Source organism: Styela clava, chromosome 4 (genome assembly GCF_964204865.1).
Source record: "Styela clava chromosome 4, kaStyClav1.hap1.2, whole genome shotgun sequence".
Taxonomy (NCBI): Eukaryota; Metazoa; Chordata; class Ascidiacea; order Stolidobranchia; family Styelidae; genus Styela; species Styela clava.
In genome coordinates this window covers 14,720,351-14,742,936 of record NC_135253.1, presented here as the reverse complement: position 1 = coordinate 14,742,936, position 22,586 = coordinate 14,720,351, and the positions used below count along the sequence as shown (strand labels likewise).

The 22,586-nt window shown below is 35.0% G+C and overlaps 3 protein-coding genes across 4 annotated transcripts; all 3 read right to left on the bottom strand.

Annotated features, from left to right (window-relative positions):
- Positions 1 to 246: 246 nt before the first annotated feature.
- Positions 247 to 6,832, bottom strand: LOC120326718 (aldehyde dehydrogenase, dimeric NADP-preferring-like). The gene is made up of 11 exons (XM_039393056.2): positions 6,366 to 6,832; positions 5,714 to 5,853; positions 5,286 to 5,463; positions 4,884 to 5,068; positions 3,929 to 4,060; positions 3,605 to 3,759; positions 3,064 to 3,230; positions 2,404 to 2,500; positions 1,268 to 1,412; positions 970 to 1,066; positions 247 to 621 (listed from the first exon to the last, which is right to left on the bottom strand). The coding sequence occupies exons 1-11, from the start codon at positions 6,534 to 6,536 to the stop codon at positions 592 to 594; spliced, it is 1,497 nt and encodes a 498-aa protein (XP_039248990.2). The 5' UTR covers positions 6,537 to 6,832; the 3' UTR covers positions 247 to 591.
- Positions 6,833 to 8,171: 1,339 nt separating this feature from the next.
- On the bottom strand, positions 8,172 to 14,659 carry LOC120326665 (aldehyde dehydrogenase, dimeric NADP-preferring-like). Of its 2 annotated transcripts, XM_039392987.2 has the most exons (12): positions 14,160 to 14,659; positions 13,641 to 13,835; positions 12,820 to 12,959; positions 12,518 to 12,695; positions 12,130 to 12,314; positions 11,681 to 11,812; positions 11,213 to 11,367; positions 10,755 to 10,921; positions 10,352 to 10,448; positions 9,984 to 10,128; positions 9,391 to 9,493; positions 8,172 to 9,029 (listed from the first exon to the last, which is right to left on the bottom strand). In XM_039392987.2, exons 2-12 carry the CDS (start codon positions 13,809 to 13,811, stop codon positions 9,003 to 9,005), a joined length of 1,500 nt encoding a protein of 499 aa, XP_039248921.2. In that variant the 5' UTR covers positions 13,812 to 13,835; positions 14,160 to 14,659; the 3' UTR covers positions 8,172 to 9,002. The 2 variants fall into 2 exon arrangements, with proteins under 2 accessions (XP_039248921.2, XP_039248922.2); XM_039392988.2 differs by lacking the exon at positions 11,681 to 11,812.
- Positions 14,660 to 16,576: 1,917 nt separating this feature from the next.
- On the bottom strand, positions 16,577 to 21,696 carry LOC120326011 (protein NipSnap homolog 1-like). The gene is made up of 9 exons (XM_039392214.2): positions 21,471 to 21,696; positions 20,393 to 20,508; positions 19,941 to 19,986; positions 19,320 to 19,414; positions 18,757 to 18,968; positions 18,494 to 18,525; positions 18,253 to 18,347; positions 17,527 to 17,610; positions 16,577 to 17,000 (listed from the first exon to the last, which is right to left on the bottom strand). Exons 1-9 carry the CDS (start codon positions 21,539 to 21,541, stop codon positions 16,936 to 16,938), a joined length of 816 nt encoding a protein of 271 aa, XP_039248148.2. The 5' UTR covers positions 21,542 to 21,696; the 3' UTR covers positions 16,577 to 16,935.
- Positions 21,697 to 22,586: the final 890 nt, after the last annotated feature.

Sequence of the window (22,586 nt, the reverse complement as noted above, 5' to 3'; positions counted from 1 at the left end):
AGCCGTGCTGATGCAAGAAAATAAAAAGAAATGATACCACAGTAGGGTAGCTTTAAAAAGGAAGACATAACTGCACAGAATTAGCTATTGAGAACTGCCTGGTGGTAGTCTGTATTATGCCATTCCGACCCAAAATATTCTTAATGCTACATTTACTTGACAATTTCACTGTACTTGCCAAAATCTGCGTTGAAACGGGACTAAAAGTAGTTAAAATGATATGGTAGCAGGTTGGAGTGAGGAAAAAAGCCATGATATATGTAATGTAATACAAACCGTAAACAAATGAAAACGTAATTCGTTCAATATCGCGGCGGAGTGAACGTTAATCACAGTCCACTAGGGCTTTATAGCTTCATTCCTACATCTAGAATAGAGCCATCTTTCACAACTCGATTTATTAAAGCTGAATATCATTCTCTTTTTCGTCAAACAGTCTGTTATTGAAGTGAAGATTACCCAAGTACAAAAACTCTGGCTATAACTTACATATCACACAAATCAAAACTAATTCGACGAACGATTACACACATTTGCTAATATATAAATCGTTGGAATTGACACCTTTTCCATTCCGTAGCTTGATAATAATCACTTATTTGTTGATTCTGAGTACAATTTCTGAATAAAAATGATAGGATTATGTTGTCAATCTGTCCTTATAATAGAAAGAAACTTATTTATACGCACAGGATAGAATATGAATGTGTTTACGGCAGCGTCCATGGCCTAAATAATGAGCATACAGTTTTGAGCGAAGATATTGCAATAATTATCCACCGAATTCCGATACCAAGAAATATCAGTATCATTCAGGTAAGTTCAAAAAAGGTTTCACAGTTTAAAGTTTTAATATATACTTCATATTTATCAAGGGTAATTTTAGAGGCTATATCGGCTTTAATACAAAAGGGTGCTCTATGTTTATCACCTATGACGGATTATGAAGCTTCTTTGACGGCACTCTACCTTATATGTATACGCCGTAGCAGCTCCTATTGCTCCAATTCCCAACATCATTGCTATTCCGGAAGGACGACCTGTCGGTATCCTCTTCTTTAGCAACCTGTAAGCATCGCAAATATTATATTGTTAGCGGAGCTACGTAAAACATTTGCCATCCGTATCGACTCAAACCTCATTCTGACTCATATTTTGGATGGCGCCACGTAAAATGATTTTAAACTTTTGAATAGTGCTTGTGCGACTTCAAGCAATGATAAGAACGCTCTACCGACTATTACCTCTTTCAGTCAGTCTGACATACCTGAGAGTGTCCACGTTTCTTTTCGCATAGGGAGGGTAGCGAAAACTGAGAAACACATCTGGAGTCTTGTTAACAAAAACGGAACGTTGGTGAGAAAAAGTGTCAAATCCATATTTTCCATGGTAGTTACCTATTCCACTTTGGCCTACAGAAAACAATTAATTAAACTATAATTTGAGTTATTAACCAGTTTTGAAAAATAGCCTTTGTCATAAGTTAATTTAATTTTGTCAACATCATGTAAAAGGAATGACGGATTAGACGCCAAATGGACCTATGGACCGTTTTGTTATTTGTTGTAGCTGATCCTCATGTTAGTATTTCTTTCCTCATTCTTGTAAAAAAATCGCTGCTGGATCTGGTTATATAAACTACTGAACCAATTGCTTTGCTTATTCAGTGATTATAAATTGTATCACTCTCATTTATTCCAAAAATTTCTGTGACCTCCATGAGATTCGTCTTTTTGTGCGATAAAGTCATCAAAATTAAAAATAATAGTCCTTGTGGCGGAGCCGCTTTCGCGTGAGTCCAAATCTGCTGCTCAGCTGCGGTACGGTATCGGTAGGCTACTGTGACAGATTGCATACGAGTACCACTTCGTGTCTATATATTTGGGCATAGCTCTTTTGTCTGTTGGACTAATGACAATGCAGAACTGAATTGTTTATTCGTGCTTTACTGATTGTTCGAAAAATACAAGACAAATAAAAAAGTTTGCAACCAGATATCGTTATCAACATGACTGGTGACGCCTTCATATCAATATTATGTCAAAAACTAGCTAAAACACGCCAAAACGTGCAAAAACCGTCTAAAACCACCAACACGCTAACGAGAATATCGGTCGGAGACCGAAGACTTAGCGATCGAAACTGCGGTTTCGATTCATGACCTTATAGTGACACCGCGTGTCCCATCACTAATTAATTAATAACTCGCTAATTATACGACTCAATTCATCCAAAATCAATAGGCTTCTGGTCCGAGATGATGAATACACATGCAAAATTTGGAGCAGATTCAACCTCGCATTCGTGAGATATCGCGTTCATATAACAGACAAACAGACAGACAGACAGACAAATACCTATCAACATACTTACCGATCTTAAGATCGATAAGTAATAACTCACCTACACCACCAAATGGCTGGAAGTGATTAAAATGAATGAGAGTATCGTTCACAGCAACACCTCCACTTGACGTGTTGTCTAATATTTTCTGTGTTATCTGTAGAAACAGAAGTATTCATGGAGTTGAACGACCAAGCGGCCATATTGAAACATCTATTTAGTTTGTAAATACCGAGACGCGTTGCTCGACAAAGTCTAACCAAACTATTATATATATACCACGAGTTTGGTTTCGTGTAATGCTGGCTACTTGATAAACGCGATCGCGTTAAAGACGGTATAATCATGTCTTAAATGTTTATTAGGATTTACATATTTATCCCGGGGGAGAGGAGAGCCGATAGGTCCGCTTAAACATATGGCAAACCATGGGCTCTTGCTCGGTTACCATTCCATGTCGTGTATGGGATTAGTTAGCCAGTTATTTATTTTTAGATGCATGAACTCTATGGCGGAGGAAGTCGTCACCGATCAGCGGTTACGTGAATCACCCTACTGTGGCGATGCGGTCAACAATCCTCTCGCACATAATTAACCCCCCACGGGATTCGATTCGATTTATCTAGTTAAGCTGCTTGACAATTACTTGAACGATAAAAATATCTTTTTAAAATCGATGAACATTTAACATATTATGGGGATGCCTTAACCAAGTCTTACCGCTTTGTCCCTTGAAAAAATGTAAAGGGCGAGTGGTTTTTCGCCTTCATTTATTTTTTGAATTGCCTCGTCTACATTTTTAACTGAAAAAATAGGAAGAATGGGGCCAAAGATTTCTTCCTTCATTACTGGCGAGGTTTCCGGAACGTCAGTCAAAATCGTTGGAGCTGGTAAAAAAGTTTAAAGTAGTTTAGAAAACGCATATTTTGATCCCAAGTACACAGTAAGTAACTCATACAGTGTGGTATTCATGTTGTGGTGCTCGGCTTTCTGCGTTAAGTTGATGTTTTCGTATGTGAACAAGGGGTCATGACTATTTTGAAACAGATGCAGACCAACTGTGACTTCTGCTACAAAACAACATTTTCTGCAACAAAATTACAGCGAATTTTGCGCTGTAGATACATCTTTCACAATACTCGATAGAATGCAATTTCTACTTATTTTGAACGACAGCGTTCGCATAGTCCCAAAATAAATCAAACTCATTTGGCAAGGTTGTTGTCTGTCTTGAAAAAATTAAAACATCAAAAATACTCGCCGATATATCTTTTTTTTGCATTGTATTCACCACCGAAAACAACTTTGCCACTATTAAGAAGCTTCTGAACACGCTGAAAATGACGATCATTGACAATTCGGGATATATCTGGAGATTTTGACATATTTTCACCAAAGAACTGAACCAAGTTTTTTCTGTAACATAGCACAAAACCAATATATTATACATAAGGTAATAGTAACAAAAAATGTAATAATCGATTAGAATAAACTAAAAATAACTTACTGATCCATAATTCTAATAAATATTTATTTTTGTGAATAAAACAATAGAGCAATGGCATTAATAAAACCATTAACTAACTTGAGGCATTCCAAAAATTCATCTTTCACTGCTTCGTCACACAATACGTAGTCGGGGGAAATGCAAACCTGCCCGTTGTTCAGATATTTACCATTGCACAATCGTCTGGCCGATGTCATCAAATCTGAACTTCTGTTATGATTTAGGAATAGGTTATTAGGGTTTCGCGAATTCAAATTGGCTGATGTGGAACTTATACCTTGAAGCAGTGGTCGGCAACCTTTTTTAAGTGACGGACCGGTAGAGCCTGACCACAATTTTGGCGGACCACCTTTATACAAACGAACTAAGCTTATGTAGTAAATTATACGCGTTAGAAAAATTATGTTGAAAATATCTTCAAAAACAGGGGTACCGGTGATGCTATTTAATGCGAGATCTGTATTTGTTTGCTGGCACTTAACTATTCCCAATTTGGAGATATGGTCGACACTCGACAGTGATACACGTAACGTGTTTCTTACGTCCATTTCGGTATTTCGTTTTTGTAGTTGTAATTGTAAATATCGAAAACCCGACCTCACATAAAAAAGGTAACACTGTCTGTAAAGCTTATCTTGCAATGTCTGAGTATTTATCTAAGCGTATCGACCAAAAGACTGCCACGATATATATCGCAAATACCAAATACGCTTTTCAACATTACCATTTGAAATTTTAATCACGGGGAATCGTTGTTGTTAGATTGTAAAGGTGTTTTTGGGACGTTGTCCGTTTTGTGTAATCTTTCTGCGGACCGGTAGTAATCACCCGCGGACCGGCAATGAGCCGCGGCCCAGTGGTTGCCGACCTCTGCTTTAAAGTATATTTATGAAGTATCATTGGTACTCAAGAAATCGAGAAGTTTCGTCAATGGTTTTCCCGCGAATGGAACTAATTAACACGTATTTATAATTTACATGTACCCGTATATGTTATTCTGACCGGAAACATCAATATATATATTTACTTGTACCTGTGTACTACGCAGGGATTTTTCCCTCCAAGTTCAAGAACGACAGGTGTTAGATGCTTTGTCGCCGCAATCATGACTTGCCTGCCACCGTTAGCTCCTCCAGTATAAAATATTAAATCAAATTTGTTTTCGTTGAGAAGTTTCGCAGATCCTTCCGCATCAGTTAGAACGACTGGATAACAGTCCTATAATGAAAGGCGTGGCAGCTCGATTTATGATGGCTGGAGGTGATAATTATTTTTGTTGGGTTTGTATTAAACTCATCGATAATCATAACTGTAGAGGCGAAAGATTTTTTGCCTCAGCTCCCGACATCGGTTTCCAAAGATCAATATATTCAGCTAATATCCTTCACGAGAATCAAACTTGAATTGTACAGATTGGGGCTAAAAAACTACATACCTGGTTCAGATATTTGGGAATCAAATCACGTATAAGTTTAGCGCAGTTTGGTGCAAATTCCGACGGCTTCACAACTGCACAATTTCCAGCAGCTATCGCTGACACCAGCGGTGTTATAGTCAGGAGAAATGGGAAATTCCAAGAACCAAGAATCATGCATACTCCGTACGGTTCCTTTCTGCGTAAATACATATAAATTTAGACGTAAAATATATCACCAGGTGAATTGAAAACTACCATATGAAATGCCGAGAAATAACCTTTATATATATATTCAAAACTCAAACTATTCAAATTTTGCCGTGATTTGAAACATTTATGTGGATTATTTTTATGATCAGGATTTACCATTCTTCCACAAAATATCAGTTTTCGTAAATTATGTGTACCAGATGAAAAAATTGTAGTTTTAATTATAAAACACTAACCTCACAGATACGCTAGAGATTCTAAGTGCAAGATCAACCTTTGGATATTCAGGTTTCATCCATTTACCAACATTTTGTAAGGCTTCTATAACTTCATTTCTCGACATATGAGTGTCAACAAAATAAGTTTCGTAACGACTCTGAATTGAGAATAAATAAAAACCTCAGTTTGAAAAATGAAGATTTTATTTTGCTAAATCGCTGAAATTTGCGGTCGCAAAAGCCGTCGACTTTTTTCGCAGCGATGCATCGTGTCATTCTTGTATTATACTTGATCGCTGTGTTCGTTCCTAGACGCGCTTCGAAATCATTTAATAATCATACCGGATTGCTGTCAATGAATAATACCTTTTTACATTTGTAAATAGTTATATTTGTTTTAATGCTTTAGAGGTTTCACTAGTAAAAATAAATGTGTGTGAATCGAAAAAGGTATCCAAACTGTACACTGTGAGATTCTTTCGACATTAGGTGTAGTATCTTACCAAAGATGTTATCTGAAATATTTGTTTCTATCCAAGTCATATCTTACAAATGTTGCTTCTTCTTTTGACTAACTTTTCGGCTATTTAACGCAAGTTTTGCCTGGAAGTCGGCGAAATTATTAGCAGCGAACCTGATTTAAATCTTAATCCTACAATTTTGAAAATACCTTTCCCATGTCTTTATACGCAGCTTCATAAAGTAATTCTTCATTTTCATCGAGTAGATCTACAAGTCTACGAAGTTGTTGCTTTCGGAATTCCACTGGTTTCGTAATTCCACTTTCAAACGCGGACCTTGCCTTCTCAACCACCTTAGAAAACACAACCGGTTCATCCATAGTTTGCACTAATTGAAGTATCTGTGACAACGATATCGTAAGCGTTGTCTAATTTACCAAGTTTGATGAAAAGTGTAAAAAAATGTAGCTTAGCATAAAACGTATTGTGTGGAAAACGAAAACTGGTATTTAAGCTATTTACGATTTTATGACAAGGTTCGCTGATTAAAGTAAATTTGTGGCAATAAAACGTCCACAAATCTCCATCCTCCGAAAGCTACAAGAAAGCATCACGAAGTATTTAATTTTTGAAGCGTTTGGTTGAACTTCTGTGGCCTTTTATTTTCAACGTATCGGCGTTTGACCTGTAAACACAATTCTAATTAAATCTAATATGCACGTTCCGGTGATCTTTCGAACATATTTATACTCATGTCTGTCTCAAGACAAGAACGTGGTCACCGAGCGACAAAAACACTACGGTTCTCTTCATTCGCTTTACTGGAACTGCATCATTAATCTCTTGCAGTATTTACATAGGTCATAACAAGCTCATCAAATCGAGATTCTGGTAATTAGCGAAATGACAAGCAATAGCGAAGAAAAAATGTGGTCTTGGAGAAAAGCTCTGGCAGCAGGCTACAAGAAAACTTACAATTATAACTTCTAGAACAGAGATTGCTTTCGAAGACCGCAGAAGGTTTAATTTAAACTGCTCGTCATGATAGCCATTGGATCGGCTGTAAGAACAATTGGGTCAAGCTGTTACAAATTTTGCAATGATATTGTGAATTTAGCAGTTGAATAAATATAGTAAATATTGTTTCGCGGACCAAGCGTTGTTCTTGTGTAGAAGGAAGTAGTATTATCTGATCCTTTTTAAACTTAGCTAATCATTAAGCAAAAACTGCGAGCATTGTTTGCATTTTGCTCAGCACGACACTAATCCTGTCAATCGATACCATGAGTCGAGGTCGTTTGGTCAGAACAACTTTAAAAAAAAGGAGATTTGTTGTGAAAGAGAATTCTAATTTACTATAACCGCTATAGCGTGCAGTTATACTTGCAATATTTCCCTGCCAACCAACTGGACATTCTGATGATCAAATCCCGGATTCGTTGTCCATTATCACTAACAGCAATAACTAAATTATTCATCATTTTATAGCTATTTAGAAGCTAATATTGTGCACTGTTTGTGAAACTTTAGACTGCGATTCTTCCACTCATATCGGTAACAGACTATTCCATATTTTTTCCGTTTTCTTCAACTTGGAATAAAGTGTATGTATGATAAAGGTGGAATCTCTGGTGTTTGGTTTCACAATTAGGTCAAATTTAGCGAATGCAAATTGACATTTCATTTTTGTAACCTTTCTTTGTTACACTATAAGAAAAACCTTTCCTTAACTTCAATTATTAGTCATCCATCCTACCTGGACGAATGCATTTGGTTACTCTTGTGACTGAGTGCGCGATACCTGGCTTTCCGCAGAAGACTCGCTAAGTGTAAAAAGTTTATCGACATTTGGATCCTTCTGTCTATGCTTGCCTAACAGTCATTGTGATATCACAGAGTTGCAAGCGAAGTGCCGTCAAGCAGAGATACCGATCCTTGTAAATGACTGCCCGTGATGATATAACTATGCCTCTATAGATCTCAAAACTAATACTAGACAATGAAAACAACTGGTATAAATGAATAGGCTACGCCTTATATTTTTTTCGCTCTTAATAATTTATAAATTACATTTTTTAAATATGATTTGCATATTATAAGGAAACAAAATAAATTATCATATACAGTATAATATTTACTGATACAAACGATTTCAAGCACTTCGTCGAGCACTTGGGTTATTTGGCATTTGTCAGAATTGATCACTGTTGTTTAGGCTCATGATACAAAAATACACATTTCAATCAAATACTGGATAAATAGGTTACAGAGTTTAACTTTACAGTAAACCAACGTTTCCCAACCGAAGAAGAATTTCTTCCCAAAAAGGAATTTGAATGTTTTTTGGGGGAGGAAATTTTACTTTTCAAACAATTGTAGTATCACTAATATTTTTTACTTATTTGGTATTATTGCAATGCATATATATATATATATATATTCATACATTATAAACTATCTAAAATATACACAAGTTATATAACTAGTTACACATATCGCAAGCAAATGTTCCGTTAAAGATTGGAATGAAGAAAGATTGCAAATAGATTTGTATGCGTAGTAGGGTGGAATTAGGAGCTAAGAAATACGCCAATGGAAGAATGCGCAAAAAAAGTTTGAGAACCCGTGCAGTGATCAAAAAAAGACTATAAAACAATCCTAGTCCTCAATAATATATACTATACATCTATATTTCATAGTTGAACTTAATATAATAAAATGAAAAATTGGGCAAATAAATATGTAGCTCAACAAAAGGCCATAAAATCAGTTTGTTGCCCGGTAATGGTTTCCTGTTGTTTGTTAGCTTATCCTGTCCATCTGATTTTTGAACGTTTTCGATTCGATCATTTGGTGAGAAGGCTCGCGAAAATCTGTTAAAATATAGTTAATGCTTGCTGACCTCAGGCTATGCTAGCCATCTAGAAAGCGCTGTTATTGATTGAATAGTTTGATATGTGTCAATAGTTACTTCCGATATCTGTACATTTCTTCTTATTATTTCACAATAGTATTAGGCAAACTTGGTATCCATTTATATATACCGTATATGTTAAATTCATTTAAACTATAAGAATAGTGGATAATTTTTCGACATCAGAGGTATAAAAGAACTAGTGTGAGAAAAAAAATACATAATGATGAACACCACGCAGGGTAAGGTTTTGGAATTACATGGTAATCACAAAAAAGAACTGATAAACAAATTCGAATTTTTACAACTTTTCAACATACCTGTGCCAGATAACCAATGAGAACACCAAGGGCGGCTAGTTTGAGAAGCTGTAAAAATGTATCCATTGGTCCACGCCTTTGGGGAATTTTCTGCTTCAATGTTCTAAATTATAAATACGCAGAAATTTTACCTACTTCCTGTCGATTACTTATTCTCAACTGGCTAGCAAAAAAAAGCTATTTTCACAGACAACAGCTTTTCAAAAAACATAAAAGTTTAAATATTAAAAAAAAAGAATTACTAAAACTGTTGCTTTATAATGTTAATTTATTTGAGCTTTAATTACTTTTAATTACTAATGGTTACTAATCACCGAACCGGGCTGACATAGTACAAAATAGTGCATTGAAACGCATATTACATATATATAATGTATAGCCTGTGACCGGCTTTATTTGAAAAACTAAGTGACCTCAAGTCCCAAACACCCAAGCTTATTACGGCATGTACAAAAAAAATTATTCATGTGAGCAAACTTTCGTTTGTAAATTTCTTTAACTAATCCAACTCGGATATACATCGAAGGAATTTTCTGATTTTATAATTATTTTACTAATTTTTATCATCGATTACAGTGAGATCTGAAACAAACCTTATTCGCGCCAATTTTTTGTCTGTGTGGGGAGGATATCTGGTGCCCAGCAATATATCTGGTGCTCCAAACTCAACACAGGCTCGTTTATGTGAAAAAGTGTCAATGCTGTATTTTCCATGATAATTTCCCATCCCACTGTATCCTGAAAAGACATAACAGCTCTTCTGAGCAACCTACTAATGCTATAGGATACTGAAATGGTGGTCAGGATAATAAAGTATTGAAGGTAATGGGAACCGAGGTATCTTAAATGGGATGCAAACATACCACTAGACTAGGTAATCATGCCAGCAGCGATATTTTGTGGCCTTATTCGCAAATTTGTCTTTTTGCATTTTCAAATGCCGCTATAGCGTTAAACTTACCAATTCCACCAAATGGCAAACCGCCATTATGCTGAGACATGACGTCATTGATACAAACTCCACCACTAGATGTACTGGAAATGACTTTTTCAATTTCCTATGAAACGTACGCCAAAATATTATTGATATACATTTACAGAATTTTAACAAAAAATATATATATATTCTTACAAAAATCAGAATTCATGCTTAAATGTTTTAAAATATTCAAAAAAAAAAAATGATATACATCAGTCTTTGCGATCGATCACTTGTCGAAATTCATTTCAATATATATATAATATCCAATCAGAATACTAGTGGAAAAATTCTAATCAAAAAAGTCATTCTTGGAAGTGACAAGTTGTTACTTTCAAAATGGCGTAAAAAAATTCGAGGAAATATTAAACAAGATCTCATTTACTTCCTTGTTCTTTGAGAACATATATATTCCTAATGGTCGCTCTCTTTTGTTGATAAACTCTATTGCTTCATCTATATTTTTTATTGTTATAATTGGAAGGATCGGCCCAAAGATTTCTTCTTGCATCACAGGCGAGTCCTCTTTCACATCCGTTAGTACAGTCGGTGCTATCGAAAGCAATGTAAATACGTGACTTGTCCAGTTTAATATAGGCATGTATTGGGACTGGGAGTTATGGAAATATGAAAAAACAGTACAATGTTATATGCTATATTTCGAATGTTTGCATAAAGTCACGTTTGTAGTTCTTTTCAAGTGGTGCAATTGGCGGGCTAAGTGAAAATGTTGAGGTGCGTTTTACGTGCAGTAATCCCGTACTTCTGACAATTTGGAACATGAGGAAAACGTGAGGGAATAAGTGGTTGTTATATCCTTGACAAACAAATTATATTTCTTACCAATGTATTTTGTTTCTTTATCTGTTTGTCCGCCGATCGCAATCTTTCCACTCTTTAGAAGTTTTTCAACGCGAGCAAAATGTCTTGCATTTATGATACGGCAATAACTTGTGGAATCTTTTGGATTTTCACCATACATTTCCAACAACACTGATCTAAATAGTAAGAACAACTTTATTATGAAAGATATGCGGGGCGACTGATAATCGTTGTATGATGATATTGATAGACAATTATGATGATCAATATATGGATGTTATCATTTAAGATAAACATTAACAAGCTACGAAAAATGTCTCAGTTTGAGCCTGGGAAAGCCGTATTGTTTTCTATTGTTATTTGTTGTTTATTTTTTGTGTATTGAGTTAGATTAGAATGATATCCTAGTTATATATTTTTCTGTTTGAGTTAAAACACATTCACTATGAAAAATTTTGAAGTTTGGTAAACCTGAAAAAGAATTTTTACTTGAGAATCTTGATGAATTCATCTTTGATTTCTTCCTCACAGAGGACATAGTCGGGTGAAATACATATTTGCCCAGCATTCATGTATTTTCCGAAGCAAATACGTTTCGCCGCAATTTTTAAATCAAAGTTTCTACGTTGGCAAAGAAAAAACACAGATAGTTTACTTTTCGAAATTATTCAATTAAATGAAAAATCTATAGATTTACTGGCTTATTTTTTCCGATTATGTGGAAATTTTAGGATGTATTTTAGACTAATAATTAAATAAATAATGATCCATAAAGTCCCAAATTTGTGACCACTTTTGATGTAGCAAGATGAAATAAACACTTGGCTCAACAATTTTACCACCAGGAAATATATTATTTATCACGTATAAGCAAGCTATGACTTATTTCAGCAATCTCATCCATGTTTAATACTCATTAGGAACTCGAAAAATATTACTTCTGAACAATGCAAGGATTTTTTCCGCCGAGTTCCAAAACCACCGGCGTTAGATGCTTTGATGCTGCCTTCATAACTAGTTTCCCTACGTGAGTTCCTCCCGTGTAGAAAATCATATCAAAACGATTTTCCTTCATCAATTTTGAAGAATCTTCAGGTCCAGCAATGACCACTGGATAACAATTCTGTACATATAAAATAGCAAATGCTGTGGTTTCGATCAATTTTACAATCTCGATCAAATGACACACTGTTCATAGAGGGCGGAAGAGTATATATACTAGTCAGAGTTGTGATGGACATATGCCCCCAATCGCCCACAAAGTCTCAAGGATAAATAAGCTTGAAAATAGAAAGAAAAACCAAACAGCTCATTAAAATTTCTCACTTTGTCAAGATATTTGCTGACCAGTTTTTTCATCACATTAGCGCAATTTGGAGATACTTCTGACGGCTTCACCACAGCACAGTTACCTGCTGCTATGGCACCTATCAGTGGTGACAGTGTCAACAGTATAGGAAAGTTCCATGCACCAAGAATAAGACACAAACCGAATGGCTCTTTTCTGTAGAGTAATAAATGTATTTCAGACATATCTATTAAAACAAATCTACAACATATCGAATTTAAATAGTATTATATAACATCATTGACGAAAGGTTCGTGTGTGTAGCCTATATATGACTAACCTGACGTAGGCTTTTGAAAACATAAGTGTATAATCTCTCTTTGGATGTTCCGGTTTCAGCCACTCGTCAATGCCTTGTAGCATTGAAATAATTTCGGCTCTCAATACATGTATGTCAAGAAGGTAAGCAGCAAAATAATCCTGTTATGAATGATGTATATTTTTATAAAACAAGGACAAGAAATATGCTCAAACCTCTGTCATTTGATTTAAATCTGGACGTCACCATCGTTGTGTGACAGTTGTTAAACTTTGTTGAAGTGATATTGGATAATGATTTGTTTGCATTAGGCTATATCACTCAATAGGTAAAGTTTAGCAAAACAACTCACTCGTTTTTGCACGCATGACCTAACGCGTGATGGACATGTTATTTGGTCATCCTTGTTCTTTCCATACATGGTAAGTCTGTTGCTTATAAATAACGGCATATCAACGACCAATTTTAGGATGGATATGTAATTTTGAACAAAAGCATAATTATTAGAAATTGCAATACTAGCATCTCACACACCGACAAACTGTTAATATACGATATAGCGCATTAATCGGTATTAGAAGTAACACAACCATTTGGCAGACTACCACGGAAATAAATACACGATGGAGAGTATCCACAACTAACTACACTGTTTGACTTTTCAAGCTGAAGTGTATCGTTAGGCTATTTGTATAGGGTATGTGATAAATCGTTCAAACCAAGTTTTGGTAGGGGTAAATAATATTAAATTGCTTAATTGGTTGACTATACCGGATCCAAATAGTCGGCGCTGTTCGCGAAAAACATTATGCATAGCAAATTTCATATGCGGTCATTCTCACCCTTCCTAAATCTCTGTACAGTGCATCACAAATTTCATCCTCGTTTTCGTCCAGGAGCTTGACAAGCGACACGAGTTGTCTTTTTCTAAAAGCGATTGACTTCGTTTTTCCAGAATAAAAGCTTTTCCTTGCGCTATCCACGATCGAGGTAAGGTTGTCAGTTTCGGTCATTTTGTATTTAAGGTCGGTATTTCTCTAAATAAGTAATTTTAATTTCGTAAGTCTTTGAATAATAACAAAGTTTTCGACACCAAAGTCAGTGGTTAAATTGTCCTTGTAATCGATTTAGTTAGTTCTGTCAATATATACCCGGTATAAGACCAGCGATTCAGCACCACCCACAAACTTCGTTGTAGAAGCTTTTGCTTAGTTAAACTGTTTAATACAAAAACTAACAGAAGTCGAACAAGCAAAAAGTTCACAGCACTGCTGTTATGCACAAATATATCCCTGCAGCGAATTATTAGCTTTGTGGTTTGTGACTATATAGCTGGCGACTCTTACTGATGTTCTTCATACCTGTCTTAAAAAAGCTCTTGTGGTTGATTTTGTGCCCCGGATTGCGACTGGAATGACTACAGAAGTAAATGCTCAGTCAGTGGCTTTCACTTAGAACCCCGTACAGGAAAATATTGTAAGTTGGTCGTTTGTCAGACAGACCGACCGACATCAGCAAATGTTTACAGAGTCAATAACTGATTCTAGCTTGATACATCGCATAGGTATATGTTCATGCGATGAACTAACTCAATTTAACTGCTTTGTGAAATTGACCCTTTATTGCGGATTTTCCCAAATTATATGCCGCAAAACTTCCCAGAGTACACCACAATTTTTTTGTGCGAGAAGCTTTTGAATTCGGTGGTCAACGCTTCATTGTTTATCTGTTGTCCATTTGTTTCACTTAATCCCCACGCATCGCTCAGGCACAATAAACAGATTTTATGAGGGTCATTGTTACAACAAAATTGTTTGAACCTGTAGCAGAGAAAGCCTGGTTGAAGCTGATTGACATGGGGTGTAACAATATAATTCGAAGTAAGTACTGTAGTTGGGAACTGGATTGTTTCGAGCCAACTAGGATGAAATTGGGCTTCCGGGAAATAATGAATTAGATGAATTTTCAAGTTTTATTTTTCAACTTCAAGATATTTCTGCACTTCTTAAAAAGGTTATATTCATCAACTATGGTCCGGGAAATCCAAAACTGTTGGTTCAGAAAGCAGATGCTCTATCATTAAGTATATTTAAATAGTTGCTTGTATAGTATGAATTCCGATGCTAACATGATTCCAGGATGGGAACTTCTGCATAGTGGGTCCTTTTATGAATTCTGTGAATAGTTGTTAACTCTATACTGTATATATGTGTGTCGCGAGTGGGTCCTTTTATGAATTCTGTGATTAGTTGTTAACTTTATACTGTATATATGTGTGTCGCGGAAAAATTTAAACTCACAGTTGTGTCGCCATTCAATTATGTTTGTAAAGTCAGAATAGTCAAGCAATGTTACGATAGTCGAACTGCGGGAAACCGCAGAAGTCACATTATGTTGATTCTGCCACAACTATATTTATGAATCTAAAGTTAAGCTTTGCTTTCTGCATCCCATGATTTCCCCTTTCTCTGCATTTTGTTCGTCTGTTCACTTTTGGAGTCGTTTATGTTAGAGAATCGGAATAAAACGATTGATTGATTCAATTAAAATATCAGCTATCATCCAAGATACGCTTGTAAACTCACTTATAATTCGTTTGCCTTACTTGCATTTATATTTTTTTATGGAAGACTCGATTGACAAACTTGCAATTTTTTTCTCGCCTTTCTGTCTAGATCATTTACAATCTAATTGCAAACTGTTCTGGGACCGCATTTGTGAATCCTTACAGACTGCACAATTAATTATTAAGCTATTGTATAACGTTTTTTTTGCGGGTCATGGGTATTGCAATGAGGCATGAGTCATCAAAAACGTGTTTGTCAAACATTGACAATGTCGTGTTATAAAACAAACTCACGTTGAAATTGTAATTGCCTTCGTTACCTCTTGTGGACGCCCGAAACGACGATTAAGGGTTTGGGCAGATCTGATTGCGAATACAATTGCTAGCCACATATTCGAAATGTCTTCATTTCCGAAATGCTCGTTGAAAACTTAATTGACTACTGCGTCTTGCAAACAAATAAACCCCCAACACATTGAAGGAAAAAGTATAATTTATTTGCCAATAGATATACAAATAGGGATTCAATTTTTTTACAGTCAGAAAAGCATATGCAACCTCATTTGGATAACATTATGAAATCCAGAATATTACAATTACAGCATAACAGTAGACTGTAAAAAACACACACATTCATTATCGAAAACTGCTTTTAACAGATCTCTAACATCTACAACATGATAAAATAAGATTTTCGTATGGTGTTTCAGTTTCAGTCATTAATATTATTATAACGATCAGTAGAGGTTGCGCGAGACTAACTCCCAATCCTTTCTCTATGCCTTTGCGCTAGTGGATCCGTATGCATGTAATGCAAGGATGCTGTAGCAGGAATAAAATACCATAATATGCAATTCAAGAATCCTGCTGCACACTAACACAAATATATTTCTGTAACGTTTCGTCTGACCAAAATCAGACTTCCTCAGACAAGCGGTTTACAACAATGATCAAGAACAATGATCATTGTTGTAAACCGCTTGTCTGAGGAAGTCTGATTTTGGTCAGACGAAACGTTACAGAAATATATTTGTGTTAGTGTGCAGCAGGATTCTTGAATTGCATATAAATATTATTTACAGACATTTTTCTATTAAACAAAGTTTAAATCCAATCCGGTTTGAGCTACAGAAAACAAGTAGTGAAATGATGTAACAAATAAATCACTCCATGAAATGACAGATGAAATTAACCTAGAATAAAGAATGTTCATATCTGATTTTTTTCCCCAAATTTCATCTCGCACTCAAATTAATTTTCTCATGGAAATAGCAAATTATTTTACAGAAAAACAGAGTATCTTGGTTATCCAAATTTTTTAAATAGATCTTTTCAAAAAAGCATTAATTCGAATTGAATACATCTTTACCAAGTTGCTATGGAACATAAATGAAAGGAGAAAATATTCTTGTTTAAAATACTAGTCAAAGCACCAACACCTAGTGAAAATATCTTCAAAGACTAGGCTATCTATATCATGGAAGGCAATACATCCATTATAACATATTTCATTAAAACAGCCTACTTGCTGTATAAAAATGGCTAACATGTCTGCCAATCTGGGATACCGATCACTGAAGAGGAGAATGTGGAAGTGGTATCATGATTTGTGATTTCATTTCTCGGATTAACGGCACTGAAATAAATTATTATATAGCATTTATAAAAGCCAAGGTTGTACTTAAAGTTACAGATTTCATTGCAAAATTATTTAATATAGAATTCCGAGGATGGGCAACTAGTTGAAATTCTATAAGTATGTATGAGAGAGAAAAGCTGGACTCATCATCGCTTAAGGGTGAGTAGTTCACATGACTTCTCGTCAGTTTTAGCTTCCCTTCTTTAACTCAAAGTATGCATTGGACCAAATTGAACTATTTTGCCCCTACCCTGACTGGTAACCACATAAGATGACATACCGGTAATTTACCATGTGTAATGTTGCATTTCTAGTCTCATCATTCTCTGGATAAATACGGGGTCATAATCTAATATATTGCCATATAACTGTACAAGTACAGCCAATGGCTTGGCATATATTTAAGGTTCATAACCGAACGCGAGTCTAACTCATTGTTTGCACATGTTTAAAGTAGTATCGCTAGGACAATTTAAATTGCTACCGATGTTCCGTCTATTTTGCCGTTACTATGTATGCATACCTGTATAGTAAACTACGTTATCCCATCCTTCAGACGTCCAAGCTTTCCCTCTGGTTACTTTTCGATGATGCAGATCTTTATATGCTGAAATATATTACCAAAGGCACTACTTTTAGTATGATCAACAAAACACCTTCTCATCGGTTCAATTCAGTGAACACGTTGATGCTTTAAATCAGCAGTAACTGACACTTGAATTCAAAATTCATGAACATGTATACATGCCTGAACTGCCCTATATTTTCTAATGGAATTGACACTTGGCCGACTTAAGAAATTCACACTGTCTGCTAATTGTGAAGTCTTTTGCTAGAATAATTGAACCAAGTGAAATGATTAATATGAATGAAATAACCTTTTCAGCAATAATAGCCAATTTAATCGTATACAAACAAATTACAATCTGTATTTAAATACAGAATATTAGCATCAGCTAAGAAAGCCATGTCCTAAGACAAATATTGGGGCTCCCGAAGTACGCAACCAAGATGGCGAACATCGGAATATAATATGTGTACTAGGTTAGGGTTAGGCCATAATTTTAGGTATAAATACTACGGGAGGCTCTTGGCTAGTCTTCGAACTGATAATAGGACTAAAATAAGAAAAATTGGAAAGAAATTATCGCCTAACCCTAACCTGTTACGTTCCGATGTCCGCCATCTTGGTTCTCATACTTCGGGAGCACCCAAATATTAAACTGATCAAACAAGAAACATCTCTTACCCCACAAGTGATGAACAATGTTTAAGTCTCCAATCTCACTAAAAAATCCACCAACTGCTTCATTATTAGTTTGTCGATTGCTGATTCCTCTCGCCCTGTGGATCAGAATAAAAATGTTTCCTGTAAAGAATTAGCCAACAATAAACATTTTCGATAATTTTAAAACTCCCAGAAAAAAAATCTTATCACGAATTAGTTGGAAAGTAACTGAAAGCTTAATTAATAAACATTATAGACTCACCAGCTGTTTGCCCATTCTATAAGAGTTCCAGGCTAAAAAATATACAGTATTAATTTTTTAACGAGGTTATACACTGATTTGAAAAGTGGTGGGTGACTTGACTATGGCTTTGGTTTTAATTTGAAGGTAATTGTAGTGAGATTAATAACGATAATGACCAATCAAGACATAAAAATTCTTTCATTAAACAAAAGCACCACCAAAAAACAAAGTATGTTCATATTAACTCAAACAGTAGTAGAAACAACTGGAGAAAATCTAACCTTCAATTGATAAGTCCTTAATTCATAAATATTCGGACCATCTCTTGGTTCAGGTGTATTCCAGAAGGAGAATTCAAATAAAAGTTGATTTCTGCGACCCAAAAGCATATGGCTACGCTTCTTCCTCATATCTTTGTACCATTCCAAACTACTCATCTTTTGATTTGCTTCACCAATTGCTGGAAATCCTCCATTATATCGCCAGAGGTGGACTGGAAATTTAATAAAACAATACTGTTATTGACAAAAAAATGGTGCCCCAAGATCACACATGAAAATCACTATCCTATTTGCTGTTTGATACAATTCTAGAACAAAATCGATACTGAAGGATTTTTATGTTTTAGAATGGTATGGGATTTTCATATTTATCCAGAGAGATAGCGAAGCCCATAAGACTGCATAATCATATTGCGCACCACAGCCTCTCGTCCAGTCAGAGGTTGCGATGGTAAGCATATTTCTAACACTCACCATAATGCACCAACTGTTGAGCCAATACTTATCTTTTCAGTCCACAATAAATTATAAACTAAACTAGAGTTATAAAAAAAGGAATTTACCAACTTGATCCTGATCTCCGTACCAACATGACCAACTTCCAACACATTCTACAGGTAGATCCGGATCTGCCGATATTTTTGGTAGAATTTCTGCACTGAAACAAAATAATATTCATAGGATAAAACATCTGTTTGGGGATACGACATTTTGACAAATGTATTCTTGAGAAATATGGATATAGTGTAGTCTGGACTCAACCAGAATATATCATTTCTTCTCCTGAGTTAAAAACTCAAATTAAGTAGATATAACCAAAAGATAAAAATGGACTTGAGCTACTATAACTGTATCAAATGAAAATAAAAGTAGTGTGATCAACAGACAACAATTTATATTGTTTATGTAGTTTTCTTGAACAAGCCATTGGGGAAATTTGATTCAACAAACCATACTCTACCCAAGTAAAGTACAAATTTTGACAACCATTCTCACTGATGCATTTTCAGACTTTTTATAGGTATTCATATGATAGTATTCAGAAAAAAAAAACAGAATTACTTTTAGATTGCAATCTCATAAAGCTTGAACATAAAATCAAAATGACTCAAAAATATTTACAAAATTTATGTATGCAACAGCATATCATATGGTTATAGGATCCAATTTGCAAAGATACTCACCAAATGTCTTTGTATTCATCCAAAGCACCTGGTTTCACACTATGAACTGAAAAAGTTGAAAAATCTCATTTGAATTCTATCTTGAATATCATAGGGACCTATAGTATTCAAATTAGACTGAGTTGCTTTACTTTTCAAAATGTTTCACACAAATGAATTTTCCCGAATAATCTCAACTTAGATGATATGTAAGTTCAGTGAAACTTTATATATTTAACAGAAAACAGCATTTATAAAATAAAACTCACATACCATAATATCTACATATCCCAAATAATGTATTTAATTTACTTTATATGAGATGTTTGTAGTAGACAATTCCATGTATTTTTCAAATATCAGGCAAATATAGTGAATTTAATATGATATTTAATAATATAGAAGTCAAATAAATAATGAATAAGCATAAATCGGTACATAATTAAAGAAACTAGAATAAAAACTGTTTGTACATTGTATCTTATAAAGATGATTTTTCTCCTTTTTCGTTAAAATACTTGAATGAGAAGAATCTCTTGGCTTTGGTTTGTAGAAGAAATCTTTAACATTCGCTGAGCACTGGGACGATCTGAAAAATCATAAGCCAGTGATCTATGAAAAAATTATATGTTGTTAGATTGAATGAAACATTCCTGGTCAAAGATCGGCAAGTTGTCATGTTATCATCAGGAGGTCCAAAAAATGACATACATAAATACAGAAAAAAATCTGAAATAAGACATTTTTATATCTTTGTGTCACCAGTGTTCCCACTAAGGTGTGCACGCGCACACAGCTTTTAGAGGCTGCGTACACGCATAGATTTACTGCGCACAGACGTATTTCGATGTAATGTAACAATGTGCTCGGTTGGCAGGTTGAGAACGTTTGTTGTTGGCCCACTTATTACCCGGTTAGAACGCCAAAATTTCTTCATTGGTTTTTGCACAAATATTAGTCATTTCGAAAAAGTGCGCACACACCAAAATTTCTGCGCACACATACTACAAAAATTAGAGGGAACATTGGTCATAACAGGAGATTCAACCGCAGGACCACCACCATAACTATTTTGAACCATGATACTAGTACATTCAACCGGTTTAATACTTGACAATGTTGGGGGCTACATCAAAAATTAAGATAAGGTACAGATACAAAGGGAAAGACTTCTGCACAGAGGTACCGGTACCAGAAAAAAAGGTGTTAAATAGTTTATTTTGAAAACACCATGATTCTGTAATTAAAAATGGAAAGTTCTTGTAAATTAGCAAAAACTTTTAAAACATAGAAATATCGCATATAACATCGAAATGCTCACCAGCACACAAACATAAAAAAAATTACAAAAACACACACCTTGTTAAACCAGGATTGGGACAGAAATAAACAAACAAAACTAAGCGAATGTATTAAACTTTCGGGCTGTTATACTTTTTAAACACTCGATCTGATAATGATCAATTTAATCTGATAATGCGTAATTCAACATTGTTAATGTCCTGAAAGGATGGGAAATAAAATATAAAAGTAAAATAAAAGTTTTCTCACCTTGCAAAATTTCTTTTCAATACACCATTTATGACCAATTTCTGTGGCGAAATTTGACGAACTAAATTCATGGCGAAAATCTTTTTACGACATTAAACTAATATTTTACAGTGCCTGCCTGTGCAACAAATATGAACCGATGCAAAAGTAATCACGATGGGCTAGATACCAAAATACTGAAATCTTTGTTTCCCTGTAAATTAAAGGTGAAAGAAAACATTTCGCGAAAATAGCTTTATACGGGAAGATATACGCGCGAATGTACTTTTATGGGAAGGAACATTCTCTACGTGGAAACTGCAGACAGAATAAAGTTTTACGCTGTGGGATATTTCGAGAATTTTGTTTTGCAAAAATTTAGTGTTGCAAATTGTACTTTTGCAAAAATATACTTTTGCGAGACTGCAGTTTTGTGGAAATGGATTGCGATCACGCATATTTGCGAGAACGAAAACGAATTTTAAAATTAGTCTTGCAAAAGTCTATTAGCGCGAAAACTAAATTTTTGCAAAAATAAAGAAAAAAATATTTCATACCAAGCGGATGTAAGGGGATACTTTTATTTCTGTCAAGACCGCTTTGTTAAATATTGCATATGCATAAATTATTGCAATATTGATATAGTGCGAAACGTTTCGAAACATTCATTTAATGCCATGTGTTTATTTTACGTGCATATTGGTTTATGGCTACCGCGTTTGATTAGTGTGGTTTTTCCAATGATTTCCGAGTGTGCTTGCGTAGAATTTACCAATATAGTTTTGAATTGAGTTTCTATGTACCTCATGCCACTTTATCAGCAATGCCCAAACAGTGTAGCTCTCCTCGATCTTGAATATCTTTGTCACTTTCTCACACTGTATTACAAATACTATCTTTGTATCAGATTGAGTAGGCCTACGTCATTATCAGCTTAAGTTTTTTGAAAGTACAAGGGTCAGAAAGCTTAATACATTTGCGCATTTTTGTGTGTGCCATTTTGGCCCAAGCCTCGTTTACCTTGGTTTATGTGTGTTCTTCTGTTCGATTTTGTTGTGTGTGTGTTTGCGAGAGGCGCATCATATTTCTCATGACTTGAACGTTTTGTTTCGCTTCACAGAATTGTCCATAGTTAAT

Coding starts and splice junctions, on each gene's coding strand:
- LOC120326718 (XM_039393056.2), bottom strand. CDS start 6,536: ATGGATGAACCGGTTGTGTTTTCTAAGGTGGTTGAGAAGGCAAGGTCC. Junction 3,231..3,604: donor TGCAAAAAAAAGATATATCG/GCGAGTATTTTT, acceptor CTTTTTTACCAG/CTCCAACGATTTTGACTGAC. Junction 622..969: donor CTACGGCGTATACATATAAG/GTAGAGTGCCGT, acceptor ATTTTTATTCAG/AAATTGTACTCAGAATCAAC.
- LOC120326665 (XM_039392987.2), bottom strand. CDS start 13,811: ATGACCGAAACTGACAACCTTACCTCGATCGTGGATAGCGCAAGGAAA. Junction 10,449..10,754: donor TGTTCTCAAAGAACAAGGAA/GTAAATGAGATC, acceptor TACGTTTCATAG/GAAATTGAAAAAGTCATTTC. Junction 9,030..9,390: donor TCATTGGTTATCTGGCACAG/GTATGTTGAAAA, acceptor ATATTTTAACAG/ATTTTCGCGAGCCTTCTCAC.
- LOC120326011 (XM_039392214.2), bottom strand. CDS start 21,541: ATGAATTTAGTTCGTCAAATTTCGCCACAGAAATTGGTCATAAATGGT. Junction 18,348..18,493: donor ATAGAATGGGCAAACAGCTG/GTGAGTCTATAA, acceptor TCTGATCCACAG/GGCGAGAGGAATCAGCAATC. Junction 17,001..17,526: donor TAACGTAGTTTACTATACAG/GTATGCATACAT, acceptor AATTTATTTCAG/TGCCGTTAATCCGAGAAATG.